This window comes from Canis lupus, chromosome 17 (assembly GCF_011100685.1).
Source record: "Canis lupus familiaris isolate Mischka breed German Shepherd chromosome 17, alternate assembly UU_Cfam_GSD_1.0, whole genome shotgun sequence".
NCBI classification, from domain to species: domain Eukaryota; kingdom Metazoa; phylum Chordata; class Mammalia; order Carnivora; family Canidae; genus Canis; species Canis lupus.
Genome location: NC_049238.1, coordinates 60,569,304 through 60,597,281, shown reverse-complemented (window position 1 = coordinate 60,597,281; position 27,978 = coordinate 60,569,304). Strand labels below are relative to the sequence as shown.

General features: G+C 39.0%; 1 protein-coding gene and 1 long non-coding RNA gene across 3 annotated transcripts; one reads left to right on the top strand and one right to left on the bottom strand.

Moving 5' to 3' along the window:
• Nucleotides 1-733: 733 nt before the first annotated feature.
• Nucleotides 734-23,148, bottom strand: LOC106559925. 2 transcript variants are annotated; one of them, XR_005372761.1, is made up of 5 exons: nt 23,066-23,133; nt 21,735-21,799; nt 8,810-8,909; nt 3,999-4,069; nt 734-3,435 (listed from the first exon to the last, which is right to left on the bottom strand). It is a non-coding gene; the product is annotated as an uncharacterized LOC106559925 (long non-coding RNA). The 2 variants fall into 2 exon arrangements; XR_005372762.1 differs by lacking the exon at nt 21,735-21,799 and having other exon boundaries at nt 23,066-23,148.
• CTSK (cathepsin K) lies at nt 2,420-9,828 on the top strand. The gene is made up of 7 exons (NM_001033996.2): nt 2,420-2,546; nt 3,011-3,133; nt 3,219-3,374; nt 4,546-4,764; nt 7,353-7,518; nt 7,765-7,870; nt 9,729-9,828. Exons 1-7 carry the CDS (start codon nt 2,424-2,426, stop codon nt 9,826-9,828), a joined length of 993 nt encoding a protein of 330 aa, NP_001029168.1. The 5' UTR covers nt 2,420-2,423.
• Nucleotides 23,149-27,978: the final 4,830 nt, after the last annotated feature.

The following is a 27,978-nucleotide window of genomic DNA, read 5'->3' as shown; positions in this document are numbered from 1 at the left end:
AAATGGGAGTTTGGGGATGTGGTTTAGGGACTGAACTAGACTCTTATGATCTGTCACATGCCTAGATGTTGTCGGAATCATTTGGAGAAGCTCACATGACTGGTCTTGGATCAGGGATTTTAATAATTGAAACAGATAATGTTCAGGCATCCCACCATCTGAGAATTAGAGCAACAAAGAAGTCACATGTCAGTGCTTATGGCATTGATTCAAGTGAAGTCATTAATTAGGAATGCTGTTTTTGGTTACTTTTAGAACAAGTTTCATCTGGACATTTGGGCATATCCTTCCTCAGCAAAACTGTATTAAGCTGGGAGAGCTATTGATAACTTTTAGCCAACAAGCTTATAAACTACTAGTGATTTTAGAGCCCATGGCTTCCTACATACTCTTTTCTAGTCTTGTATTTATTCCCTCATCCTTGCTGTGAGGGTCAGACACAAACTTGAAAACTAAGGTTTCAAAGTTGGGAGAGATGGCTGATAACAGGAAAAGGACAGGAGAAGATGTAATCCCCAATATAATAAATACTATATAATAAAGAAGGATGGGGGAGACCAGGACTGTGTCCTGTTAACCATCAAAGTGAAGGTAAGCTCCAATACAACAATGTGTATTGAAGTCTTTTTTTTTTTTTTTTTTTTTTTTTACTGCCCTCAAAGACAGTCATGTGAAACTAAATACCTAGCAACTCTCCATCCTGGCACACACACTCCACACACACACACACACACACACACACACACACACACACACAGAAGCATTGCAAATCCACTGCTGCTTTCCCTCTCCAACCCCGCTTCTCTCAGCATTTCTTTCCCCGCCTCCCTTTCCTATTCAAAATTTCCAGCCCACAGCTGAAACTGACTTCCGCAATCCTGATGGAATAAATCCAGTACCCCTAGTCATCCGCCCACATTATCCACACTCCCCAGCAAACGGAACCCAGAGCACAGATCCTGTCAGCAGGTAACATTTTCTACTTGCTAGATCTTTTAGCTTCTCATTTCTTCCTTTCTCCATTTTAGGGATATAAGGGATGTCGTGACTTGGGCATCTAGTTAAGATTTGTAGGTTGTGTGGGTAAAAACAGGTCATTTCCTGGCCAAATAAAATTTGCCTGGAAATCTTTAGGATTCCTTCTACGATTTATATGTTTGTATACATAGTTGTTAGTGAAAGCTAGAGATATAGTAGAGATACAGGGAATCCCTTGGTTCCCTTAAAGAGTGGCCTCCCCCGGTAGGGTTTTCTGTTTTGGCCAAAGGTACCAAAAGGGTTAATTTACTAGCAGGGAGAAGGACTGGTGCCCAGAGGTGCTTTTCTATTCTGTCTCAAAGCCCTTAACATTCCAGATATGAAATGTCTTATTGAATGTTTTGCCAGTCTGCAAAGATTACACAAAAATAGGACTGTAAATTTAAAAATGATGCAAGCTGTATGACTTGCTTCAGACTATAAATTGTTCTTAAAATGGAGAACATGGAATTAAGCAAGCCACCTTAAATGAGTGAAGCTAGAGTAAACTGAAAAGCCGTGAATTTAATGATCATAGAAGACTGCTGTTTTTGTCTTGCATTCTTCTAACAAGCTTTGGTTCTGAAGCTTTTCATCCTGTGAGGCAGTCACAGAGGTTTTTTGTTGTCAGGAAAAGAAAGAAAAACTTTGCTGCCAACATCATCTGGTTGAGATTAGGGGCAGTTTCCTGCCTGAGGGAGCAGGAAGAGAAGGGAGGAAGAGATGCATAATACTAAGGAGACCATAAACATTAGAAAGTAAGAAATACTGTCAACTTTTCTCCATCCTCTTCTGGCGAGATCTGGGAAAGTATCAGAATTTGGGGCAAGGGGGTAAATAATACCTTAAAGAAATGGTCAGGGAACAAAACTTAGCTGGAGATCTCTCCTGTATTCTCCTACCCCCCTCCAACTTCCAAGTCTGCACAGGAGACAGGTGCTGATTCCATTCTGATTGTCCATTTTCTACCCCATTTCTGGTTTTCTGTGCAAGTGTGGGGTGTATTTGTGTGTGTTGAATCTCCCTAGGTCAAAATACGTAGAACCAGATGTATCAGCACCCAATCCAAACCCAGATCCTTCCTATCATTGTTTTATATGCAAATCATGCTCAATTCTTTGTATTCCTTCCTTATAAATCCTTGTTTTAATTTGCCTTGTGGTCCCAAGGAAGGGGTGCTTTGGGTTCATGAAATCCCCAGAACTATTGTGTGTGCATGCATTTTTCAGGTGAGTGGAACTGTAATGGATTACAAAATTTTACTAGCTTCTCAAAGGAGTCTATGACTCCCAAAAGTTAAGAACCACCTGTTTGGGAATAAGACTTCAGCTATTTCCTCATCCCAAGCCAGTCTATGAACCCTTTGGCAAACAGAAGACTCTCCCCTAATTATCTCCTTCCCCAGGATGTGGGGGCTTGAGGTTCTACTGCTGCTGCCCATGGCAAGCTTTGCTCTATATCCTGAGGAGATACTGGACACCCAATGGGACCTTTGGAAGAAGACCTACAGGAAGCAGTATAATAGCAAGGTGCCTGGGGACTGGGTGGGGAGCATGGTCGGGGAACTTGAGACCTCCAGCCTTTAGCTTCCAGACTCCCTTCTTCAATCCCGATACCTTAATCAGTCCAGCCAAGCAAACCTGCCCCGGTTCTCTAACTCAACATGCAGTTTCATTCCTACTCTTTGACTCACCCTCCCTCAAGTTCAAGCCTTTTCTTTATAACTGTCATACTTCTCTTTGGGGAAGACTTCTCAGATTAATGTTATTCATCCATGAGCAATTTTCTATACGTCTCTCCAGAGCTTGGGATTCTATTTTTGTATTTGTGTATTTCTTTCTGTATGCTCTCAATAATACTGTGGCCAGTTCTCCAACTAGACTATAAACCCTGCATGATTGTTTCATCTTTTTTTCTAAAAATCTCCACAGTGTTACTTATGTAACTTTGTACACAGGACACAGTCCACCAGTACTGACTATTCTCTGTTTAGGTGGATGAACTCTCTCGGCGTTTAATTTGGGAAAAAAACTTGAAGCATATTTCTATCCATAATCTTGAAGCCTCTCTTGGTGTCCATACATATGAACTGGCCATGAACCACTTGGGTGACATGGTGAGTTGAACCTCAGCTCCTGGCCTACTTGCCCTGTTTGCCTTAGTTCTCTGCTTATGCCTTGCCTTTTTGTTTTTTGTCCCAGACCAGTGAAGAGGTGGTTCAGAAGATGACTGGACTCAAAGTACCCCCCTCTCACTCCCGCAGTAATGATACTCTCTATATCCCAGACTGGGAAAGCAGAGCCCCAGACTCCGTTGATTATCGAAAGAAAGGATATGTTACTCCTGTCAAGAACCAGGTATTTTCCTTTCTCTTGGCATGACCTCTTTCCACTTCTTTGTTCTTAAAGTAGGAGGGAACTAGAAAGATAGGGCAAGAAATTAAAGGCTCTCTCCCAATGCTAAGAGAATATAGCTTATTCTGTTATTTTTGTACATTTATATTGTTTGTTTTTTTCTTTTTTCAAGTATTGCTGTAAGCACCCTTGTTTGTATGTTTTCATGTACATGTGCAAATATTTATGCAAAATAAATCCTAAAATTGGAACCACACAGAGAACCATTTCCAAAATTTTTTTACAATCTTAACATTCGTACCAGCAGGAGAATGCCACTTTTACCTCCACCGTAACAAAGCTGATTATATCAACCAGATCAATAACTGATTTAATATTCATTCAACAAACACATCTTTTTAAAAACCTACCAAGTGGGATCCCTGGGTGGCGCAGCAGTTTGGCACCTGCCTTTGGCCCAGGGCGCGATCCTGGAGACCCGGGATCGAATCCCACATCAGGCTCCCGGTGCATGGAGCCTGCTTCTCCCTCTGCCTGTGTCTCTGCCCCTCTCTCTCTCTCTCTCTCTGACTATCATAAATAAATAAAAATTAAAAAAAATAAAAATAAATAAAAATAAAAACCTACCAAGTATAGTGCTAGGCAATGGAGATTCAGGATGACTAAGACATAATCTGTGTCCTCAAGAAACCTCAGTCCTAAAAAATGGAACAGAAAAGAAAGAAAAATGTATAATCTAGCTGAACAAACAGTAATAGCACTTTTTGAGAAATTGTTATGTGTCAGAAACTTATAAATCCTTTACATGAATTAACTTTTTAAATCTTCATAATCCATAATTGAGTACATTATTATCCACATTTACAGATAAGGCACAGAGAGGTTTAATAACTTACCCAAGGTCACATATCTTGTAGGTTGCAATGTGAGTACTCTGCTTCACAGCAGCTAATAGTAATAATGGTAATAATAACTAATAATAATAATAATGGTAATAATAATGGCACAGTTATCCATGCAAACAATAACAATAGAACAATATAACCTAGCAAATGAAGGGAAATAGGAAGATTTCACAGAAAAGGGGACAAGGGTGTTTCATCGGGCAGTTTAGAGGAAAGGAACAAAAAGTGTGAACAGCAGTGATTAACAGTTGTTCTGTTATGCCTATTAGGGTCAGTGTGGTTCCTGTTGGGCTTTTAGCTCTGTGGGTGCCCTGGAGGGCCAACTCAAGAAGAAAACTGGCAAACTCTTAAATCTGAGTCCCCAGAACCTGGTGGACTGTGTCTCTGAGAATGATGGCTGTGGAGGAGGCTACATGACCAATGCCTTCCAGTATGTGCAGAAGAACCGGGGCATTGACTCTGAAGATGCCTACCCATATGTGGGACAGGTGAGACTGCCCTGTGCAGTTATACAGCTCAGAAATGGCTCCTCTTCCCCCAACATGATATTTTGTACTGGAAACAATTCCAAAAATGTTGTTTTCTATTCCCCTTATCCTGCCTTCTTGATAGGATAATTTACCATAGGAGGCCAAGAAGATTCCCACAGCCCGGGAGATTTGGGGGGCTTAGGCCACCATAACCCTATCTGTCTCTTTCCCTGGAGAAAACAGAGTACAGGTGACCCCACAGACATCTTAGTAGGCCTCTGCAACCTCCCACTCAGCTCCTCCGCTCTCATTGCAGATCCCAAACCAGCCACTTTAATTTACTGAATCATGTGCCTTTATTTTGCATGATTTCAGCATGAGTCTGGGGAATGTTTATGCAAATTGTGTAAGCTAACATGCAGACATACACAAAATGAGAGAAAAAATAAGTTGCTTCATACTTGTTTTAACTTTAGAGATTAATCTACTTCCTCCTTTAGTAATAGGAAGGAGAACTTTCTTAACTAAAAGAAGAAGATCCTTTATATACATGGGCTTGGTAATATGGCATTGGGCCTTTGCAACAGGAACCTTTGAAGCAGGGATAGCAAGTTTGAGTAATAAGAATCATGGCTACAGGGCACCTGGGTGGCCCAGTCAGTTAGCCATCTGACTTTGGCTCACGTCATGATCTTGGGGTCCTGGGATTGAGCCCTGTGTCAGGCTCCATGCTCAGTGGGAGGTCTGCTTGTCCCTCTGCTCCTACCCCTGCTCATCCTCTTTCTCTCACTCATTCTCTCTCTCAAATAGATAAAATCTTAAAAAAAAAAAAAAAAGAATGATGGCTATTATGTACTAAGCCATGTATTTAGTTCATTTTCTCATTTAATCTTCATAACAGAAGATAAGGTAAGCTTATCTTTATCTTATAGGTGAGGAAATTGACACTGAAGGAGATAAAATAGCATGCTCAAATTCATACCACTCATCATGTAGCAGTGCCAAGATTTATCTACTGTATCTGTTCATCTGTCATAAACATTTCCAGCACGTCTTCTATGCAAATGTGCAAAATTTTCTTTAGTAGACTATAATACCTTGGAACAGAAGAGCCTTATGGTACATGCATCTTCAACTTTTAAATAATGACAAATTGTTTACCAAAGTGTTTGGAGATAGTTATATTCCCACCTGAAGTATTTAAGAATTCCCATCTTCATCGGTATGTTTATCTAGCCATCTGCATTTCTTCTTCAGTGAATTGACTGAATTGACTGTTTATATCTTTTGCACATTTTTAATTAGGTTATTTTTCTCCTTCTCACTATTTTTAGGAATTTTTTTTAAGATTTATTTATTTATTTTTATTTATGATAGACACAAAGAGAGAGAGAAAGAGGCAGAGACACAGGAGGAGGGAGAAGCAGGCTCCACGCCGGGAGCCCGACGTGGGACTTGATCCCGGGACTCCAGGATTGCGCCCTGGGCCAAGGGCAGGCGCCAAACCACTGAGCCACCCAGGGATCCCCTATTTTAGGAATTTTAAAAAGATATCTGGATACTAATACTGTATGTATTAGGTGAACATATGTCTTTTTATTCTTTTTATATCTTTCAACTCAGGAAAGTTCATAATTTCAGACTAGTAAAATTATTGTTTTCCTTTGTAATTTGTGCCTTTAAAAAAAATCCAGTCAAATGCTGCCATTACTGTTAATAGTTAGGTAATATGTTCTGATAGATTCAACTTTAGGGTTTTGAAGGGGTAGTCTGTAGGAAAATGAATTGCGAAAAAGAATACTACACCACCTTGATGTGGTTTGCCATTAGACTTCATAACTGTGGCTTGCCAATGAATTCTATTATTGTTAACTAGACCTCCATAATGTTGGAAATTCACATGCTAAATTGCTAAGTTCTTTATTAATATGTTTTAATGTCATGTTATGTGCTTTCAAGAGCACAAACCAAAACTCATATCCCCTGTCATATGGCTATAGGGCCCAGGTCTTCCCTCTAGCCAGACCTCAAGCCTCCTCCCTACCCAGCCCTCTACGGCCTACACCTACTACATGACCAGAAGATAATCTGTGCTTTTAAACAACACCTTGTTCCAGAAATCTCTCTCTACCCCAAGGGAATAAAAAATGTTCTCTGTCTCAAGTTTTACAATGTTTCCTTTCACATTTATGTTTTAAAACCACCCAGAGCTTATTTTTGCATATGTGCAAGGTATCCAATTTTCATTTTCTTTTTTTATAATTGTCTAAAATGGGGGCAGCCTGGGTGGCTCAGCGGTTTAGTGCCGCCTTCAGCCCAGGGCCTGATCCTGGAGACCCGGGATCGAGTTCCGCATCAGGTTCCCTGCATGGAGCCTGCTTCTTCTGACTCTCTCTCTCTCTCTGTGTCTCTCGTGAGTAAATAAATGCAATCTTTAAAATATATATATATAATTGTCTAAAATGGTAAGGAGAGAACAGACCCTCTCTAAAGACTCTAGGTCTGTCTGTTCACCAACATCTCTCAAAGTATTGGTGGAGTTTCTCACTCACTAGTTCCTGGCCTGCTGTTTTGTCCTCATCCTGTTTTAGCCTCCTTTTTTCCAGGATGAAAGCTGTATGTACAACCCAACAGGCAAGGCAGCTAAGTGCAGAGGGTACAGAGAGATCCCTGAGGGGAATGAGAAAGCCCTGAAGAGGGCAGTGGCCCGAGTGGGACCCATCTCTGTGGCCATTGATGCAAGCCTGACCTCTTTCCAGTTTTACAGCAAAGGTAAGGAGCTGTTCCTAAAGAACACAATCAACTATTTCTTATGATGTGAGCTTTGCAGCTTCTCGAAGGCTACTGAGCATTTGCCGTACTTGGGTTTCCACATTCAGACTGAGTCTGCCCAAGGGAAAGGGAACAACAGCTGCCACAGTGCAGTGCATCTCTGTCACCGATCCTCCTGACAGGGCAGGTTTCTATAGGGTGGCACGTGGACTGCAGAAAGCTTCACCTTGAGAGTTTGTTTCCTAGGTGTGTACTACGATGAAAACTGTAATAGCGATAATCTGAACCATGCAGTTTTGGCAGTGGGATATGGCATCCAGAAAGGAAACAAGCACTGGATAATTAAAAACAGGTAATGATGGGGATACTAAGTTTGGCACTCGATCCCCCTATTAGCACTCAACTTCAACTCCAACTTCCCAATATTTCTTTCTCTCTCTTCAAGAGAAAGTCGTCTCAAACTTTTTAGTTCTCCCTTCCCAATCAGAGGCTATTAGTTCTAACATATCATGGCCAGACAGTAGTACTCAGAGTATGTGTTGGGCAGCTGCCCCACATGCAAGGTACTTAGTTGTATAGCAAAGAACAGAATGTTTGCCTTTGGTGATCTCACAGCCCCTTAAGAAAGACCTAACTAACCAGAACATACAATAGCACCAAGAAACCAGCAGGAAGTTTGGAATTACATAGTTTTTTATTTCTTTTTTCTATAATGTGATCAATATCTTAGGAAGCTTTCCATCATCAGTCTGTTTGTAAGCAGTAGGGAACCAATGTAAAGATTTATATCCAGTTGTGCAACTTTTTGCCCGTCCAGATATACTTAGGATAACATATATAAAAATTGGCCAAAGATTTTGATGTCTGTGAAGAGAAACACTTTTTGGGAAGTAGATAAGACAACAACAACAATTAGTGTTTCCTTCCCTATTACTGGGAGTAAATAAAACCTACAGTGTTCTTTGGCTCCCCTTTTGTGACTTTGGAGGGTAAACTTAATGAGAATTATACTTTTCCTTTCCTCATCGGCCAATACCAGCCTGGCAACAGCACTAACTAAACTCTCTGTCCTTGGTGCCTTCAGTGGACAGGAGTCTTAGACTCTGAGGAGTTCACAGGCCAGAACAGTGCTATAAGCAAGTTGTGCTGCTGTCTAGAGGACTGGAAGGATAGAATGTGTAGATCACAGTCCCAACTAAGGCTGAACCCAAACACCTTTCTAAAAAGGTACTCCTCCCACAGTTTCTGTCCTATGTTCTCCCTTTGTCGACTCCCAGCCCCAAGTACTTACTCTGTCCTTCCCTGGTCAGGTGCCAGAGGTGGAACATGATCTAGGAGAGCTGGGAGGAATAAGGGACACACTTAAGCAGGGTCAGGATCACTGGACACCCCTAGAGAAGGGAATAGGAGTGGGGTAATGGTGTTAAGCAAAATGTATTGGGTAACTGGAGAATTTGCTGTTTGAGGGAAAAGGACAGAAAACTCATGGAAACTATTTAGGAAGATACATAGACCAATCTCCTCTCCCACACCCCATTGTCTTCCATTCTCTCCACTTCTTTCCTCAGCAGTCTCATTCATTCTCGTAGCTTCATCTCTCCTTTTGGGTTTACCCAGTAAGACCAAGATCACCAGTTTCAGCCTCTCTTACTTCTTTCTTATGCTCTAGATTCATGATTTCAAGATTATTCTTCCTTAAACACAAGTTGGACCATATTACATTCCCAATCTGAAACTCTCAGTCTCTCTTCCACTAGAATGGACCACAGAATTGAACTCTTTAGGCTGGCAGTAAAGATAATTCAACCTGATCTCAATATACCTTTCCAGGCATATGTCCTACTGTACCCTGTCAAACACGCTATTTTTCAGTCACCTAATCTTCACACATGTCTCATGCTTTCCTGCCTTTAGTATTTCATACTCCTCTGCTGGCATCCCATTTGCATGGGTCTATCTAGTCTTTGGGCTCACTTCAAATGCTGCCTCTTGCATTAAGCCTTTTTTGATTCCTTGATCACCGCAGTCTCCCCTGTCCTTGAGGCCTCTAGCATTATGCCTTCTCTCCTTTCCTTTACTTTAAATGCTTTAAAGGTAAAAACTGTTTTATTCATTTTTTATACCATCAGTACCTAGCACAATAGTCAGTAAGTGTTTTAATGAATAAATAAACTTAGGGTACTAAGTATTTTCCTTCATTGGTCCTACAGCTGGGGAGAAAACTGGGGAAACAAAGGCTATATCCTCATGGCTCGGAATAAGAACAACGCTTGCGGCATTGCCAACCTGGCCAGCTTCCCCAAGATGTGACTTCAGCCAGCCAACCTCATCCTGCTTTTCCATTCCTTCCATGATGGAGCAGCATACTGATGTACTTTGGGAGAGAGTCAGTGTGCCTTTTCTGAAGCAGTTGTAGCAATATAGAGATTGTCCACTCAGTTTCCCTGTTTGTGCTTCAAGTAACACCCCTACTATTTGCCTTCTCTCCACCCAAGGCCTTTATTTTTCACTGTGCCCACAGTAGGAATTTCCCTAACAGGATGCATTCTTAGGCTAAGAGATATGCCCACAGCCTGACCAGACTGTTGTCCTGAGGCTGATGCTATGCGGAGAGTCAGAGGCTAGAGATCTTCAGACAGATTCTCATTCTCAGTGACTAGTTAGCTTTAACCACCTACAGGACTAAGGTGACCTGACCTCTCCAAGTTCACTTCTATATCCTGAAAATAGAAATTTCTATTTTTTCCACCCCAATTAATAAATCTATTCATAAATCTTTGGTACAAGTTCATGTGATACAAGAAATGTGTTTTCTTCTTTGCATTTTTACAGTAAACTAAGTATCTCTTGTCTCTAATTTAATAAATACCTATTTAGTAAACATTCATTTTGTGTCAGATACTGTGCTAGGTGCTAGAGACAGGAAGATGAAAAAAAAAAAACATATATTTGGGGTGCCTGCCTGGCTTAGTTGGAGGAGTTTGCAACTCTTGATTAGGGTTGTGAGTTCGAGCCTCACGTTGGGTGTAGAGATTGCTTAAATAAATAAAACTTTAAAGCAAAACAAAAAACAAAAAAAAATACATTTCTTATATATGATGTTTTCCTAAGTGCTTGGAGAGACTCACATAAACAGTTTATCCTAATTCATTTATTTGTTCATTTCTTCAACCAACATTTATAAAGTGCTTACCATGTACTAAGAGTTTTCTAAATTTCAGGGATTCTATGGATATAAGGAGACTTCAATATTTAATTCTATCTGTAGGGGAGCCAGATTAAGTGACACATAAACCTGGGTCTTGAAAATTATCTTAAGGCCCTTTCTGAGGTTCTACAACCTAAACATTTGCTGTCATCAGGAAAGGAAACTAAAACTCTTTATAATGGCTTCCAAGCAGTATTAACTTTAAAAGAACGTGGCTGGCTAATAATAAGCGCAACCAGTTTTGCCATTTTTCACAAAATGTTTATTGAGAACCTATTATCACCACTAGAAAGAGTTCACATTTATTCAATATTTATCAGGCATCAGGTACTATTTTATTTCATTCTACACAAAAAATATCCTGTGATAAGCAGTGTATTTAAGGGTAGGAGGGTAAAACAGATTAATAAAATATAGCTCTGACTTCCAGAATGTTACAGACTAGTGAAGACATATAAACAACTAATATACCACCTATAATGAAATAAAGACTAATTATGCAAACTCAAGAATAAATCATTAATTCTTTTTTCTTTTTTAAAGGTTTATTTATTTATTTATTCAGAGAGAGCAAGAGAGAGGCAGAGACAGGCAGAGGGAGAAGCAGGCTCCTTGCAGGAAGCCTGACATGGGACTCGATCCTGGGTCTCCAGGATCACACCCTGGGCTGCAGGCGGCGCTAAACCACTGCGCTACTGGGGCTGCCCTAAATCATTAATTCTTAATGGGGTTTTAGGTGAGGCTTCATTGAAAACAGAGCTTGGAAAGATCTGAATGGGCAGAAAAGATGGGTGTGGGGATATGGTAGAGGGAGGGAGGGCATATCAGGCAGAATAATTTGGGTGAACAGAGATGCCTAGAATGCTGAGGGAATGGTGAGGGCTGGTGTAACCCAAGAGTAGGGTGCAAAGGCATCTATACTGAGGTGAGCAAAGTGGATTAGAGTTAAATCCTGGAAGGCCCTGAATGTCTTCGATGTCTCAAGTTTGTAATTTATTTTATTGATTCATAGGCATTTAGTAGGCATCAAATATTTTTTGAGGAGACAGACATGGTCAGATCTTATTTTAGCAACATTCCTCTGGCAGGCAGTGTTGTAAAGAACAAATAACAGATGGAGAACAAAATGGAGATGTAAGAAACTGGAGAAAAATGAACATTTAGGAGAACTGTACATACTCTGCTTCTTCCCAAAGAAAGAATACTTGCACAGGAGAATAACTCCTGAACTTTTTTGAGTTTGGCAGATGGGAAGGTGGGGAAAGGCGTTCCAGACTCAAAGAATAGCATATTCAAATGTGTAGGCATGAGAGAAATTTCAGCAATCTGCAAATAGTTTTTGTTGAGCTCTGAAAGTGCCAAAGATGACCCTGAGAGCTGTCTGATTCCCCACTGGGCAAATCTACACAGTTCTATTTTTTTTTTAATATAGATTATTTATTTATTTATTCATAGAGATGCAGAGAGAGAGAGAGGCAGAGACACAGGCAGAGGGATGGGACTCGATCCAGGGTCTCCAGGATCACGCCCTGGGTTACAGGCGGCGCTAAACCGCTGCGCCACCGGGGCTACCCTACACAGTTCTATTAATTTGATCTGGTATTTTTTTCCTTCTGCCTAAAGAACATCCTTTAAAATTTCCTTTTGTATAGATATATGGACAACAAATTTACTCTGTTCCTGTATGTATTTGAATTAATATCTAGATTTTCTAGTCTGGTACATTAATATGTATATCTACACTTGACCAGTATCATACATTTATACTATATTTTCACATCTGATGAGTTCGTCTTCCCCTTATCACCTGCCTTTTCTAGAATTATTCCTGAATATTCTTGCTTTTTACTTTTTCCATGTGCTCTTTAGAATCAGCTTGTCAATTTGTCAAAAATCCTGCTAGTATTTTTATTTAGATCACATTAAATTTATATCTGAATTAGGGAAAACCGAACTCTTTATACTGGTGAATCTTCCTATCTAAGAATAAGAGATACCTTTATATTTTTTCAAGTACTCTTTTGTGCCCTTAAAGATATTGCTGATTTCTTGCTAATCTTTTTTGCAACCTGAGGTGTTTACCTTTTACTATTATTATTTTTGCAGGTTTTTAAAAAAAATTTTTGCAGTTTAAATGGAGTCTTTTCCAACATAATTTCTAATTAGATATATACCTGAAAACTCTTGATTTCTGTTATGTTAGTTTTTGTACTCAGGAACCCTAAATTCTTTTTGTTTACACGTTTTTCAGTTGATTCTCTTGTTGGATTTTTTTGAGTCTACAAGTATATCATCCTCAAAGGTAAATTTTATCTCTTTCTGATTTTTACCTCTAATTTCTTACTTGTATGTTTGCGTTAGAAAAAACTTCTAAAATGATGCTAGAGTTGATAGATCCTGACCTAGAAGTGTTATTATTTTTATAGATGTGTGAAATTCCAAGATTAACTAAACCACAATAAATCAAAATTTATATTCCCAGTATTCTCAGTTTAAAAAAAGACTGCAATTAATGATTGATATTTTAACACAAAAAAGTTTGAAAGTGATCATACAATTAAATCTGTCGTGGGGCACTGGGTGGCTCAGTAGTTGAGCATCTGCTTTTGGCTCAGGTCATGATCCTGGGGTCCTGGATTTGAGTCCCATATCAGGCTCCCTGCATGGATCCTGCTTTTCCCTCTGCTTATGTCTCTGCCTCTCTTTGTGTCTCTCATGAATAAATAAAATCTTAAAAAAAAAAGACAAATCTGTCATATTTTTTATTTCACAATAACAATATTAACTAACATTTATTAAACTTTACTAGGCAGCTCATGCATGTTAAATGCTTTACACATAGTGCCCCTCCCCCCCGTTTTTTAAGATTTTATTTATTTGTTCATGAGAGACACACAGAGAGAGGCAGAGCCACAGGCAGAGGGTGAAGCAGGCTCCATGCAGGAAGCCCGATGCAGGACTCAATCCTGGAACCCCAGTCTCACACCCTGGGCTGAAAGCAGGCGCCAAACTGCTGAGCCACCCAGGCGTCCCACACATAGTACCCTTTTTATTAGCATTTTACAGATGTCAAATAGCTTGTGCAAGAAAGCTAGCTAGTAAATGGCTAGCCAGGACTCAAATCCAGATCTTTTGTTTTTCTGTCTTCTCTTATACATTTTATTATTATTTTTAACTCTATATTATGGAGGGGTGCCTGGGTGGCTCAGTCGGTTAAGTGTCTGTCTTTGGCTCAGGTCATGAATACCAGAGTCCTGGGATCAAGCCCCCCATTGGACTCCCTGCTCCACCAGGTGTCTGCTTCTCCCTCTGCCTCTCCCCCTTCTCATGCTCACTCTCTCTCTCTCTCTGTCACTAAAATCTTTTTTGGAAAAAAAAAAACAACTTTGTTATGGAACATTTTAAACATCTACAAAAAGAGTAGCAGAGCGAAGCCTCAAGTACCAATTATCCATCCTGAACAATTATCAATATTTTCCAATCTTCTGTCATCCGTTACTCTTTTATTTATTTATTTATTTATTTATTTATTTATTTATTTATTTATTTATTTATTTATTTATTTTTACTCTTCCATTTTTTAAAAGCAAACTCCAGGTATTTTACTCATAGTCATTATATATCTCTGAGGATTTTTTAAAATATAATCATCATGTCATTAGCATGTCCAACAAAATTAACAATTATTTCTTACTGTCATCTATTCTTCAGTCCATGTTTAAATTTTTCCAGTTGTTTAAAGGGTGTCTTTTTACTGTTAGTTTATTCAAATCAGTATCTAGACAGTTTTACACATTGCACTTGATTGTTATTAAGTGTACTGTATTCTTCTTTTTTTTTTTTTTTTTTTTTAATTTATGATAGTCACAGAGAGAGAGAGAGAGAGGCAGAGACACAGGCAGAGGGAGAAGCAGGCTCCATGCACCGGGAGCCCGATGTGGGACTCGATCCTGGGTCTCCAGGATCACGCCCTGGGCCAAAGGCAGGCACCAAACTGCTGTGCCACCCAGGGATCCCAAGTGTACTGTATTCTTTAACAGTCGCATCCCTACCAGCACTCCCCCAAACACACTTTTTTTTTTTTTCTTATAATTGATTTCATGGAGAAGCCAGACCTTTTCCCCAGTAGAATGTCTCATACTCTAGATTTGGGTGATTGCTTGCTCTTTCTGAATCTAGGGTCCTAGTACTCTTAACCACTGCAGTATACCGTTTCTTACTATCCTTCATAGATGTTGTGACAAGGAAATGAAAACTTACAAGTTACAACCCATTAAATGTTTAGTGCACAGATATTCCAGAGATCCTGGCAGTTGTATTCTTTTACAGTACATATCCTTTTGGCTGAATGTTCATGCTTTTCTGCTCTTGAAAAGCCTTTATGAGTCATTGATAGGCTTCATAATACTTGTAAGCTAAGTTTGTCCAAGGACTTCAAGAACCTAGTTCTTCACTTTGCATGAAACCTAAGCCTAAAGGCTTGACAATTAGTAAAAGTAGAAAAGTCTAAGGAATTAACTAAAAAAACTATTAAAACTAATAAATGAGCTCAGTAAAATTTCAAGGTACAAGATCAATATACAGAACTTAATTTTATTTCTATGCAGTAGCAATGAACAAACAAATTGAAATCAAGAAAGTATGTCATTTACAATGGCATCAAAAGGAATAAAATACTTAGGAACAAATCTAAGTGCAAAACCTATATTCTGAAAACTACAAAACACTGGTGAAAAGATTTCAGAAGACCTAAATAAATGGAAAGACATCCCATGTTCATGGATTGGAAGATAATACCATTAAGACAGCAGTATTCCCTAAATTGATCTATAGATTCAAAACATTCCCTATCAAAATTCCAGCTGGCTTCTTTTCGGAAATTAGCAAGCTGACCCTAAAATCATCATATGGATATCCAAGGGACAAAGAATAATTAAAACAATTTTGAAAAAGAAAAAAGTTGGAGGATTCACGCTTCCCAATTTCAAAACTTACTACAAACCAACAGTAATCAAGACAGTGTATTACTGCCATGAGGCTGTTACAGATCAGTGGAATAGAATTAATAATATAGAAATAAACTAATTTATGTTCAGTTGAGTTTCCATAGGGTGCCAAGATAATTCGATGATGAAAGAATAGATTTTTCAACAAATGGTGCAGGGACAAGTGAATAACCACATGAAACAAATAAAGTTGGAATGCTACCTCACACCACACACAGAATTAATTCAAAGTGGTTTAAAAGTCTAAATGTAAGAGCTAAAACTGTTAAACTCTTAGGAATAAATATAGGGACAAGTCTTGGCTTTTTAGACATGACACCACAAATACAAGCAACAAAAGAAAAAAATGGATTGCATCAACATTAAGAAGTACATCAAACTCTCAAGAGGATGAAAGATGGGCAGCCCGGGTGGCTCAGCGGTTTGGCACCTGCCTTCAGCCCAGGGCCTGATCCTGGAGACCCGGGATCGAGTCCCACGTCGGGCTCCCTGCATGGAGCTTGCTTCTCCCTCTGCCTGTGTCTCTGCCTCTCTCTCTCTCTCTCTCTCTCTGTCTCTGTGCCACTCATGAATAAATAAATAAAATCTTAAAAAAAAAGAGGATGAAAGATAACTCACAGAAAGGGAGAAAATATCTGCAAATCAATATCTAATAAAATATGAATATCCAGAATATATAAAGAACAACTACAGCTCAACAACAACAAAACAGCCCAATGTATAAGTGGGCAAAGGACTTAAATAGACATTTCTCCAAAGAAGATATAGAGATGATCAATAAACACATGAAAATATGCTATCACTAGTCATTAGGGAAGTGCAAATCAAAACCATGAGATGCCACTTCACATGCATGATGGCTATTACAGTACAGAAAATAATGTGTGGTAAGCATGTGGAGGAATTGAAACTTTGAAACATTGCTGATGGAAATGTAAAATGGTGCAACTGCTGTGTAAACAGTTTGATGATTCTTCAGTTAAACATAGATTTACCATATGATCTAGCAATTCTATTCCAGATATATAACCAAAAGAAATGAAATCAGGGACTCAAACAGATATTTGTACACAAGTGTTCCTCACAGCATTATTCACAATAGCCAAAAAGCAGAAACAACTCAAGTCTCCAACAGAGGAATGGATAAAGAAAATGAGGTATAGGGCAGCCCCAGTGGCCCGGCGGTTTAGCGCCGCCTTCAGCCCGGGGTGTGATCCTGGAGACCTGGGATCGAGTCCCACGTCAGGCTCCCTGCACAGAGCCTGCTTCTCCCTCTGCCTGTTTCCTCTCTCTCTCTCTCTCTCTCTCTCATGAATAAATAAATAAATAAAATCTTAAAAAAAAAAGAAAATGAGGTATATATGTACAATGGGATATTAATCAGCCTTAAAAAGGAATTAAATATTACACACTACAACATGTATGTAGTACATGATACAATGATACAGACTATGGCATGGAAGAATACTGAAAATATGATAAGTAAAAAAGAAAGTACTAATGATTCCACTTATGTGAAACATTTAAAATAGTCAAATTTAGAGACAGAAAGTAGAAGCTATAGCTATTTGGAGAGGCCAGGAAAGAGATAGAATAGGTAGCTATTGTTTAATGGATGCAACATTTCTGTTTGGAATGATGAAAGGGTTCTAAGGAGGGGAGGTCATGGATTTATGGGACAAAGAATTTATTGGGGGCCCTGGGTGGCTCAGTCAGTTAAGCGTCTGACATCGTCTCAAGTCATGATCTTGGGGTCTTGGGATCAAGCCCCATGTCAGCTCCTCACTCAGCAGGGAGTCTGCTTGTCCCTCTTCTGCTGCCCCTCCTCCTGCTTGTGCTCTCTGTCTCTCTATCAAATAAATGAATAAAATCTTTTTTAAGAAGAATATTTTGGAATTACTGATTTTCAGCTTAATTTTGCTGTAAATCTAGAACTCTAAAAAATTATCTTTTCTAGTTCTAGAAATGGACGGTGATGATGGTAACACAACACTGTGAATGTACTTAATGCTACTAAATTGTATATTTAAAAATCATTAAAATGGTAGATTTTAGGGATCCCTGGGTGGCTCAGTGGTTTAGCGCCTGCCTTCAGCCCAGGGTGTGATCCTGGAGACCCAGGATCGAGTCCCATGTCGGGCTCCCTGCATGGAGCCTGCTTCTCTCACTGCCTGTGTCTCTGCCTCTCTCTCTCTCTGTGTCTCTCATGAATAATAATAATAATAAAAAGGTAGATTTTATGTGTATTTTATCACAATTTTTTTAAAAAGATGTTCTAGTAACTATTGAAAGCTTTATTATCCAGCCATGTAATTTTGAACATTGCTCAATCACTGTTTTGTTGTTAGTCCTGTCTTCCTACTTCTCCTATGGTCTATATTAGCAAATTCTGAAACTCCGTCTTCAAAATATGTGAATATGGCCATTTCTTTACCTCTACCATGACCTCCCAGTTTAAGTCCCCATCATTTCTTCCCTGTGCTTCTGCGGTAGCCCCATTAACTCCACACTCCCATTCAGCATTGGTCTACTATAGCCCACACTATAGTCTATTCTCTGTACAACAGATCACATCATTCCCCTTGCAAAGCCTTCCCATTACACTTTCATTTAACAAGCTAGGCACTGTTCTGGGAATTCAACAGTGACAAAAATCCATGACCTCACAGAGCTTATATTTTAGTGAATTTGGAATATAATACAAAATTCTTAAATGGCTACAAGTATGATGTGATCCTAGGCTACCTCTCTGACTTCATTTCAGCCATGGCTCTATAAAGAGCATTTCCTTAAACAAAATTAGAATTCTGCTGAAAAGAAATAAGGGGCAAATGGTTGTTGCTAAAAAAAATGTTCATATATAGGAATGCCTAGCTGGCTCAGTCAGAAAAGCATGCAACTCTTGATCTCAGGGTCATAGGTTTGATTCCCACATTGGGAGTATAGGTTACTTAAATAAATAAAATATTTTCTTTTAAATGTTCATGCCTATATAAAAGATTACTTACCAATGCTCCCTCCCCAGTGAAAAAAATCCAGGGCTTTATCTGGTTATTGTGCTCAGCTATAAGACCAGGATTTTTGGCTGTTGTATATAGTTTTCTTCATGAATTCGGAAATGGCCCCTTGAGGCCTGGCAACCTACAACTTATCTAATATATCTAAAAAATGATGAAGAAGAAGAAACAGGGTAACTACAATGAAAAGTCTAACTCTAGAAAGGCAAGAATGGATGGAAAATAGCACACAGCTATCATTGTTCTACAGCGTATATTATATATCTTGCTATGCAGGAATATGGAAGATTCTCCCTGGTGGTGGAGTGAGTTTCTTGGCCAGCCAACCAGGAACTTCCAGGTCTATTTTATATAAGATCTTTCTTATTGTCCACCATAACATCTTGTTCTTCCTGCTAGATGATCTTGCCTGTCCTCATTCTCCATAGCTATGACAGAGGGGGGCACAGGGAAAATGCCCTTTCTGGAGACTACTTAACTTTAGCTGTAGTACAAGCAGGAAGCCTTGAAAAGCAACAGACTGTTAGGCTTGGGGTTTCTTTGGCGGTATAGTTTCCATAAAAGGTTCAATTCCTTCTACTAGTTACCACAGCCAAAAAAAAATTTTTTTCAGTCACTGTTGCCAAAGAGATGCAAAGCCATGCTTCAAAGGCTAATATTGACATATGCCTATCCCTGGAACTAGGGGTGAAGCTACTTCTAAAGTCCAGGAATGTGTGTGTTTTGGGGGATGGTCCCCATCTTGAAATCCCCTTCTATAGCCATGAGAAGGGGAAATGGGAGCTAATTGACAAAAATAAATAATTTACACTGTCAGACATCCTTTGGCTCAGGCATTTTCTACTTTTCTTCACCATTACAGAGAAGACAGATGCTGTTCACATTTACGACATTTTCATGACAAAATAATATCAGTCTCTGGTAGCTATCTATAAACTCTCCTCTTTCCTCTCCCAGAAGGCATTTTGAAGTACACATATATCAAAGTGATGTTATTACAGAGATAACCTGAATCTGCTCTAATTCTTGAATATATCACTTGCAAATTGTGGTACTTTTTTACTACTAGCAAATTTATTGTGACTTACTTTGCAATTGATTGTTAACACACTAAGTGTGTCTGTCACAGCCATTATACATTCGGAGGAAGGATCTTCTCTTTGGCACCCCAAGCCCTCCTTAGTTTTGTCTTGTTTTGATCTCTTGGTAAAATCGGGGCACCTGGCTGGCTTAATCAGGGAGCAAGTGACCCTTGATGTAGGGGTTGTGGGTTTGAGCCCTACGTTGGGCATAGAGATTATTATTTTTTTTTATCTCTTGGTAAAATTGACCTTCCTCCTTAGAGCAAACATTACCAGGTGACAGAAAGAAGCAAAGAAGCACACAGGATAATGGAAGATGTCCACTGGGATCAAATATTTCCAGTGAAAAATGCACCAAGCAGATAATCTGTACAGAAAGCGTTAGAATTCGTGTATATTTTTAATTTAGTACATTTTTATTTTTTTCCCAATGATTCACTAATCCTGTTTCTTTTCTTCCTTCCTTCCTTTCTTTCTTTCTTTCTTTCTTTCTTTCTTTCTTTCTTTCTTTCTTCTTCTTCTTTTTTTTTTTTTTTTAGTGGTTAGGGACAGCATACTTTACTGACCATGGCACATGACAATGTAGGGCTCCTCAGGGGGTCTGGGATGGAAATTGTGTAGAGGTCAGGAGATTCTCAGTGTATTGAGGGATGAATTGGGTCAAGACCTCCCTTGGCTGCTGAGGGCCTCTCTCTCTCGCTCTCACTGGGGCAGGTGGTCCAGGAGCTCTTACTCCTTGGAGGCCATATGGACCATAAGGTCAAACATTCAGTTGCTATAGCCAAATTCATTGCCATGCCAGGAAATGAGCTTGACAAAGTGGTCATTGAAAGCAATGCCAGCCCCAGCATCAAAGGAGGAAGAGAGGATGTCACTGTTAAAGTCGCAGGAGACAACATGGTCCTCATTGTAGTAGCCCACAATGCCCTCGAGGGGGCCCTCTGATGGCTCCTTCATCACCTTCTTGATGTCATTGTATTTGGTAGTTTGCTTGCTTGCTTGCTTTTAAGATTTTATTTATTTATTCATAAGATGCTCAGAGAGAGGCAGAGACATAGGCAGAAGGAGAAACAGGCTCCCTGCAGGGAGCCCAATATGGGACTTGATCCCAGGACCCTGAGATCACGACGTAGGCCAAAGGCAGACTCTCAACCGTTGAGTCGCCCAGGAGTCCCTGGTAGCTTTTCTCCAGGAGGCAGGTCAAATCCATGACTGACATTTCATGGGTGGGAACATGGAAGGCAATGATAGTGTACTTCTCATTCAGCTCAGAGATGACCTTGCCTATAGCTTTGGCAGCACCAGTAGAAGCAGGGATGATGTTTGGGCAGCCCCTCGGCCATCAGGATACAGCTTCCCAGAGGGGGCATCCACAGCTTTCTGGGTAGCAGTGATGGCATGAATTGTCATGAGTCCCTCTACAATTGTCATGGATGACCTTGACCACTGAGACCAAGCAGTTGGTAGTGCAGGAGGCATTGCTGACAATCTTGAGAGAGTTGTCATAATTCTCTCATGGTTCACACCCATCACAAACATGGGGGCGTTAGCAGGAGGGGCAGAGATGATGACACTCTTGGCCTCACCCTCCAAGTGAACCCCAGCCTTCTCCTTGTGGTGAAGACCCCAGTGGGTGCTACAACATACTCAGCACCAGCATCACCCCATTTGTTGGTGGTGGGTCTTGCTTCTGGAAGATGGAGATGGACTTTCCACTGATGACGAGTTTCCCATTCTCAGCCTTAACTGTGCTATTGAATTAGCTATGGGTAGAGTCTTAACAGGACATGTAGACCATGTAGTTGAGGTCAATGAAGGGTTCATTAATGGCAACAATATCGACTCTGCCAGAGTCAAAAGCAACCCCCATGACCAGGTGCCAAATACAGCCAAATCCACTTACTCTGAACTTCATCATTGTGTCTCCAGGATGGATGCAGCTGGCACTGCCCCAGAAGATGCAGGTGTCTGTCGAATGGAGAAGAGTAGAAGCCCTGTTTTCATTCCTCAAAGTGTAGCCTGAACAATTTTAACATAAAGGTAATTGATTTTCTAGTCTCCTATACTCTATTAAGGTTTTCTTCATCTCATCTTTGTGTATTTCTTGGGCAGAAGAGTCAGTAATAAGTGAGCTATTTTATTTTATTTTATTTTTTATTTTTTTAAAGATTATTTATTCATGATAGAGAGAAAGAAAGAGAGAGAGAGAGAGAGAGAGAGAGAGGCAGAGACACAGGCAGAGGGAGAAGCAGGCTCCATGCCAGGAGCCTGATGTGGGACTCCATCCTGGGACTCCAGGATCGTGCCCTGGGCCAAAGGCAGGTGCTAAACCGCTGAGCCACCCAGGGATCCAAGTGAGCTATTTTAACTATGGAAATAATGTCTGGGACGCCTGGGTGGCTCTGTGGTTTAGTGCTGGGCTTCAGCCCAGGGCGTGATCCTGGAGACCCGGGATCAAGTCCCATGTCAGGGTCCCTGTAGGGAGCCTGCTTCTCCCTCTGCCTGTGTCTCTGTCTCTCTCTCTCTGTGTGTCTCTCATGAATAAATAAATAAAATCTTAAAAAAAAAAAGGAAATAATGTATGTTATTAAATTCCCAGGGCAAAGTTAGTCACTTGGGTAAGTTAACAGAGAATAAAACTAAGATCCGTATCACCTAAAATTCAGAGCCCTTCTCTTTAAGTAAGATAGTTCCTCAGAGAAACCCGAAGCAGCTAACTTTGAGAATATGTGAGGCTAAAAGATGGTGACTTTAAAACCTGGAGAAACCCTAAACTTCCTTATTCTGCTTTCATTTCCCTTTCCCAGATCATTCAGGAGATATTTCTTCATCTGTGATAGAAGGGAGATGACTTCTAGATAATATTTAGAAATGTACTACAGCTTGTTTTTAATCTCTCTACAGATCCTCCTCAACTTATGATGGGGTTACATCTGCATAAATCCATCATAATTTGAAAATATTGGAGTTGGAGTTGAAAATGCATTTAATATGCCTAATCTACTGAACACCATAGCTTAGCCTTGCCTACTTTAAACATGCTCAGAACACTCATATCAGCCTACTGGCTAACATCTAACACAAAGCCTATTTTATAATAAAGTGTTTAATAATGTAACCTAATCTAATATCTAATGTAATAAAGTGTTGACTATTTAATGAATACTGTACTCAAAGCAAGAAATGGAATGGTTGTATGGGTAGAGAATAGTTATAAGTGCATTCGTTGCTTACCCTCGTGACTGTGTGACCAACACAGAGCTGCATCTCCCTGCTGCTGGCCAGCATCACCAGGGCATATCATAGCATATATCACTAGCCCAAGAAAAGATCAAAATATAAAAATGTAAAATTCAAAGTAAGTTTCTACTGAACTCATATCACTTTTGCACCATCATAAAGTTGAAAAATTGTAAGTCGCAGAGAATCTGTAGTTAAGGAAATTTGCAGCAGCGAGGGTGCCCCATTTCAAAGGAAACTGCCATACAAAAACCTAATTTATAGCTGTAGAATGTTGCAGGATGATTTTATGTTTATAAAATGTACTAAGTATACATGGGATAGACTATGTAATAACATGTTTCCTCAATGTATCTAAATACTATATATATATATATATATATATATATATATATATATATTAAGATTTTATTTATTTGTTCATGAGAGACATAGAGAGAGAGGCAGAGAGACAGGCAGAGAGAGAAGTAGGCTCCATGCAGGGGAGCCCAACACGGGACTTGATCCTAGACCCTGGGATCATGCCCTGAGTCGAAGGCAGATGCTTAACTGCTGAGCCACCCAGGTGTCCCTAAATACTATATTTTTTAATCAACTTTTCTGTACCAGGAGAACAGAAGCAGCAGAGAAACCTAAGGCTAAAAGCCTCAGGAAAAAGAAAGAAAGAAAGAAAGAAAGAAAAACCTCAGAAACCACTGCCAAGGGGTTATGAATCAAAAGTGAAGATAAAACATACAGAAGATTGTAATTACAAAAATTAATCCAACAAATATTTATTAATTATGTCTTGACATCTGTTAAGCCACAGAACAAAGATGAGTAAAATAGGATTCTGTGTTCTTCAGTTAGCTGGGGAGATAAAACTATCTTATGTAATAAAAATACAAAATAAGTTCAAACTGGGTGGTATAATTTGTAAGTGTCATAAAAGTATATTGAAAAAATATGAGAATAAAGAGAAGAAAAAGATGAAAAAAAAGAGAAGACTCCATGGAAAGGCAGTATTATTTTATTTTTTTGAATTTTTTTATTTTAAAAAAGGCTACTAAAAATTTTTTTTAAAAAGGCTACCAGAAAATTTAAAAGTACAGTGTGGCTTGCCTTATATTTCTATTGGATGGTGGAGGAGTGATAAAATAGTGAATCAGAGATTTGCCCTTTGAGTATGGTGAACTAGGGAATTCAGTCCAATCTTCCCAATGAAGACAAATAGGAAAAGCTGAAAAAACATAGAAAACATCTACTATAAGCCCTCGGAGACTTTAAAGATTTTATTTATTTATTCATGAGAGACACAGAGAGATAGACAAAGACATAGGCAGAAGGAGAAGCAGGTCCCATGCAGGGAGCCCGATACGGGACTCTATCCTGGGACTCCAGGATCATTCCCTGAGCCAAAGAACAACTGCTGAACCACCCAGGGGTCCCAGAATCAGATATTCCTGCCTCCTGCCTCAGGGTCTAATATACAATGCCCAGACTCCACTGAAAGGACACCTGATCATTTCTTTTCCTATTTCTAAGTATTGAAAGTCTTCCAGCACAATGTTAAGTTGAAAAAAAAGGTGGAGAAAAATACGTATAACATATTATCTTTCACATAAGAAAGGAGGGATAATAATACATTTGCATATTTTCTTTTTTTTTACTGGAAAGACAAACTGTAAATTGTTTAAATGGTTACCTATTATCAAGGGAGGGAGGGAATAGTACAGAGAAAACAGAACTGCAAGTGAGACTTCTTTGAATATACCTCATTTTGCTGATCTGGGTTTGGGTCCATTTATATATTGTATATAATTATAAAACAAAATTACATAAATTTGAAAAGAGCCTATAAAAATCAGAAGTAAAATGAGGGGTGCCTGGGTGGCTCTTAATTTTAGCTCAGTCTTGATCTCAGGGTCATGAGATGGATCCCCACATAGAGTTCTGCACTGGGCACAGAGCCTGTTTAAAATTCTCTCTCCCCCTCTCCCACTGTCCCTTTCCTCACTCCCCCATGCATGTGCACTCTCTCCCTTTCTCTCTCTCTCTCTCAAAAAAAAAAAAAATCAGAAGCAAAATGAAACAAATGAACTTTACTGGTTATTTCAGTGGTGGTGTAACCATACAGGGAACTATTTCAGGTGACTTAAAACAAAATGATTGATTTACATTCTTAGCAGAATATGTCCTAACGGGGGCAAAATTTGCCCTCCTCTAAAATCTTTGAATTCTCAGTAATAATCTTATTGGTGGTGGCTTGGTATTGTTATGTAATACTATGGGATAAATTAAATGAGTATGTTGATATTTTAGAGAACTGAAATTTTCATCATGTTTGAAAAAGGTACAGATGAAAGATTGGTGAAGTTAGGTTAAAAACTCCATACCCTTGAATTTGAATTTGAAGTATCAGTGTGATCTTGAGATTTATTTAATCTATATAATAATTATATATAATATACATAATAATTGTATGATATATAATGTATTTTTATTTTTTATTTTTTAAAAGATTTTATTTATTTATTCATGAGAGACACAGAGAGAGAGGCAGAGAGAGAAGCAGGCTCCCTGCAGGGAGCCCGATGTGGGACTCCAAAGCAGGACTCGATCCCCAGACTCCAGGATCGCACCCTGGGCCAAAGGCAGGCGCCAAACCGCTGAGCCACCCAGGGATCCCCTATAATATATTTTTAAATTACATACAATGAAACTCCCTAGCTCTGTCTTTTGAAAGGCTTAGAAACAGTGGTCAATCTGATTCAGTGACATTCCTGGTGCCTAGATTATGTATTTAAACATCCTTTCTATTAAAAGAAACCAGATCCCAACTCCTGGGTGGCTCAGCAGTTGAGTGGTTGGGCATCATAAAAAATGAATTAAAAATATATTAAGGAGAATGTGAATTCCAACAACATGTTTGATGGCATTAAGAAATTATGATTAATTTATTTCAGATGTGATAATGGTATTATAGTTATATTTAAGAATATCTTTTAGAGATACACAGTGGAATATTTATACAGGGAATAATTTGATTTCTAGGATTTACTTCAAAATAATCTGGGTAATTCGAGTGTAAATAAAACAACATTGGTCATGTATGGATAACTTGAAGCAAGATAATAGTTTTATGGGGGCTCATTTCACTATTATCTCTACTTTCACATATGTTTAAAATATGTAAAAAAAATGTTAAAGCTAAATGACTACAAACCTGAAAATGTCTACTAACAGAAGACTCAATATGACATTGAGTCTCCCCAAATGTATATATTTATATGTATGTAATTCCATATACAGCAATGCAACTATATATATTGCAATTCAATATAAATACAAATTCAGCCATTCAAATAAAAAGTCTGATAAAATTTTTCAGAAAACTTGATAAACTGATTTAAAATTTTCACATGGAAAAGCTACGATGCACAAAATGCTAAGACAACTTTGAAAAAGGAAAACAAACATAAGAGTTACAGGGGTAACTTGTCCTACTAGACTTCAAAAGATTTACAAACCTTTTTAATTGGGGATCCCTGGGTGGCTCAGCGGTTGAGCACCTGCCTTTGGCCCAGGGCCTGACCCTGGAGTCCTGGGATCGAGTCCCACATCGGGCTCCCTGCATGGAGCCTGCTTCTCCCTCTGCCTGTGTCTCTTCTTCTCTCTCTCTGTATCTCACATGAATAAATAAAATCTTAAAAAAAAAAAAACCTTTTTAATTAAAAGTGTGTGTTATTGAAAGAGCAATAGAAAGAAAGCAAATTGGTGAGCTCAGAAACTGACCTTTGTATATATGGGAATTTGGTATATGATAGAGGTTTCCCATCACAATGGGAAAACAAATAAATAAGCTCCCTACTTCATATCATAAACAAAAACTAAATTCCAAATGAAATAAAGACCTAAAAGCAACGACCATAAAAAAGAAAAATATAATATTCTAAAACTATGAGGATTAAATGAGTGTATCTTTTTTACATTGGAATGAAAAAAATTTTCTTAAATAAGACCAAAAAAACATATATCAAAGGTAAAAGTGAATAAATTTTTCTACATCAATATTGTAAAATTTCATATAGAAAAAGTCAATATAAGCTAGATATCTATGAAAGACTGAGAGAAGATATTTTTAGGATATAAAACTGTTGAAGATTAGTAGCCAGAATATATATATATATAAAACTACAAAACACTAAGTAAAAGCAACAATACAATAGGAAAATGAACAAAACATATGAGGCATTTCACAGAAAACTCGAATGGTCCATGATGTGTGAAAAGATGTTCAACCTCATTAGTAATTAAGAATATGCAAATTATTTTTTAAATGCTAGTTCAGGGGATCCCTGGGTGGCTCAGCAGTTTGGCGCCTGCCTTTGGCCCAGGGTGTGATCCTGGAGACCTGGGATCGAGTCCCACGTCGGGCTTCCTGCATGGAGCCTGCTTCTCCCTCTGCCTCTCTCTCCCTCTCTCTCTCTCTCTGTGTATATCATGAATAAATTAAAAATCTTTAAAAAAAATAAAAATAAAATAAAAAAATAAAATGCTAGTTCATCTTACCCCTGCCTCTACTTAGCTAACCATTCTAACACTTAGATGTACCTAGGTATATTTTTCTTTCTATAAATAACCTAATACATATTACTATCCCTAAAGACATTTTGGGGACGCCTGGGTGGCTCAGCAGTTGAGTGTCTGCCTTCAGCTCAGGGTGTGATCCCTGGAGGAGTCCCGCATCAGGCTCCCTGCAGAGAGCCTGCTTTTCCCACTGCCTATGTCTCTGCCTCTCTTTCTGTGTTTCTCATGAATAAATAAAATCTTTAAAAAAAAAAAAAAAGACATTTTGAATTGATGAACCAAGGAATAGCTGAGTGAGCATGAGAGAGTAGTAGTGATGGATGGTCACAGGTTTTCAT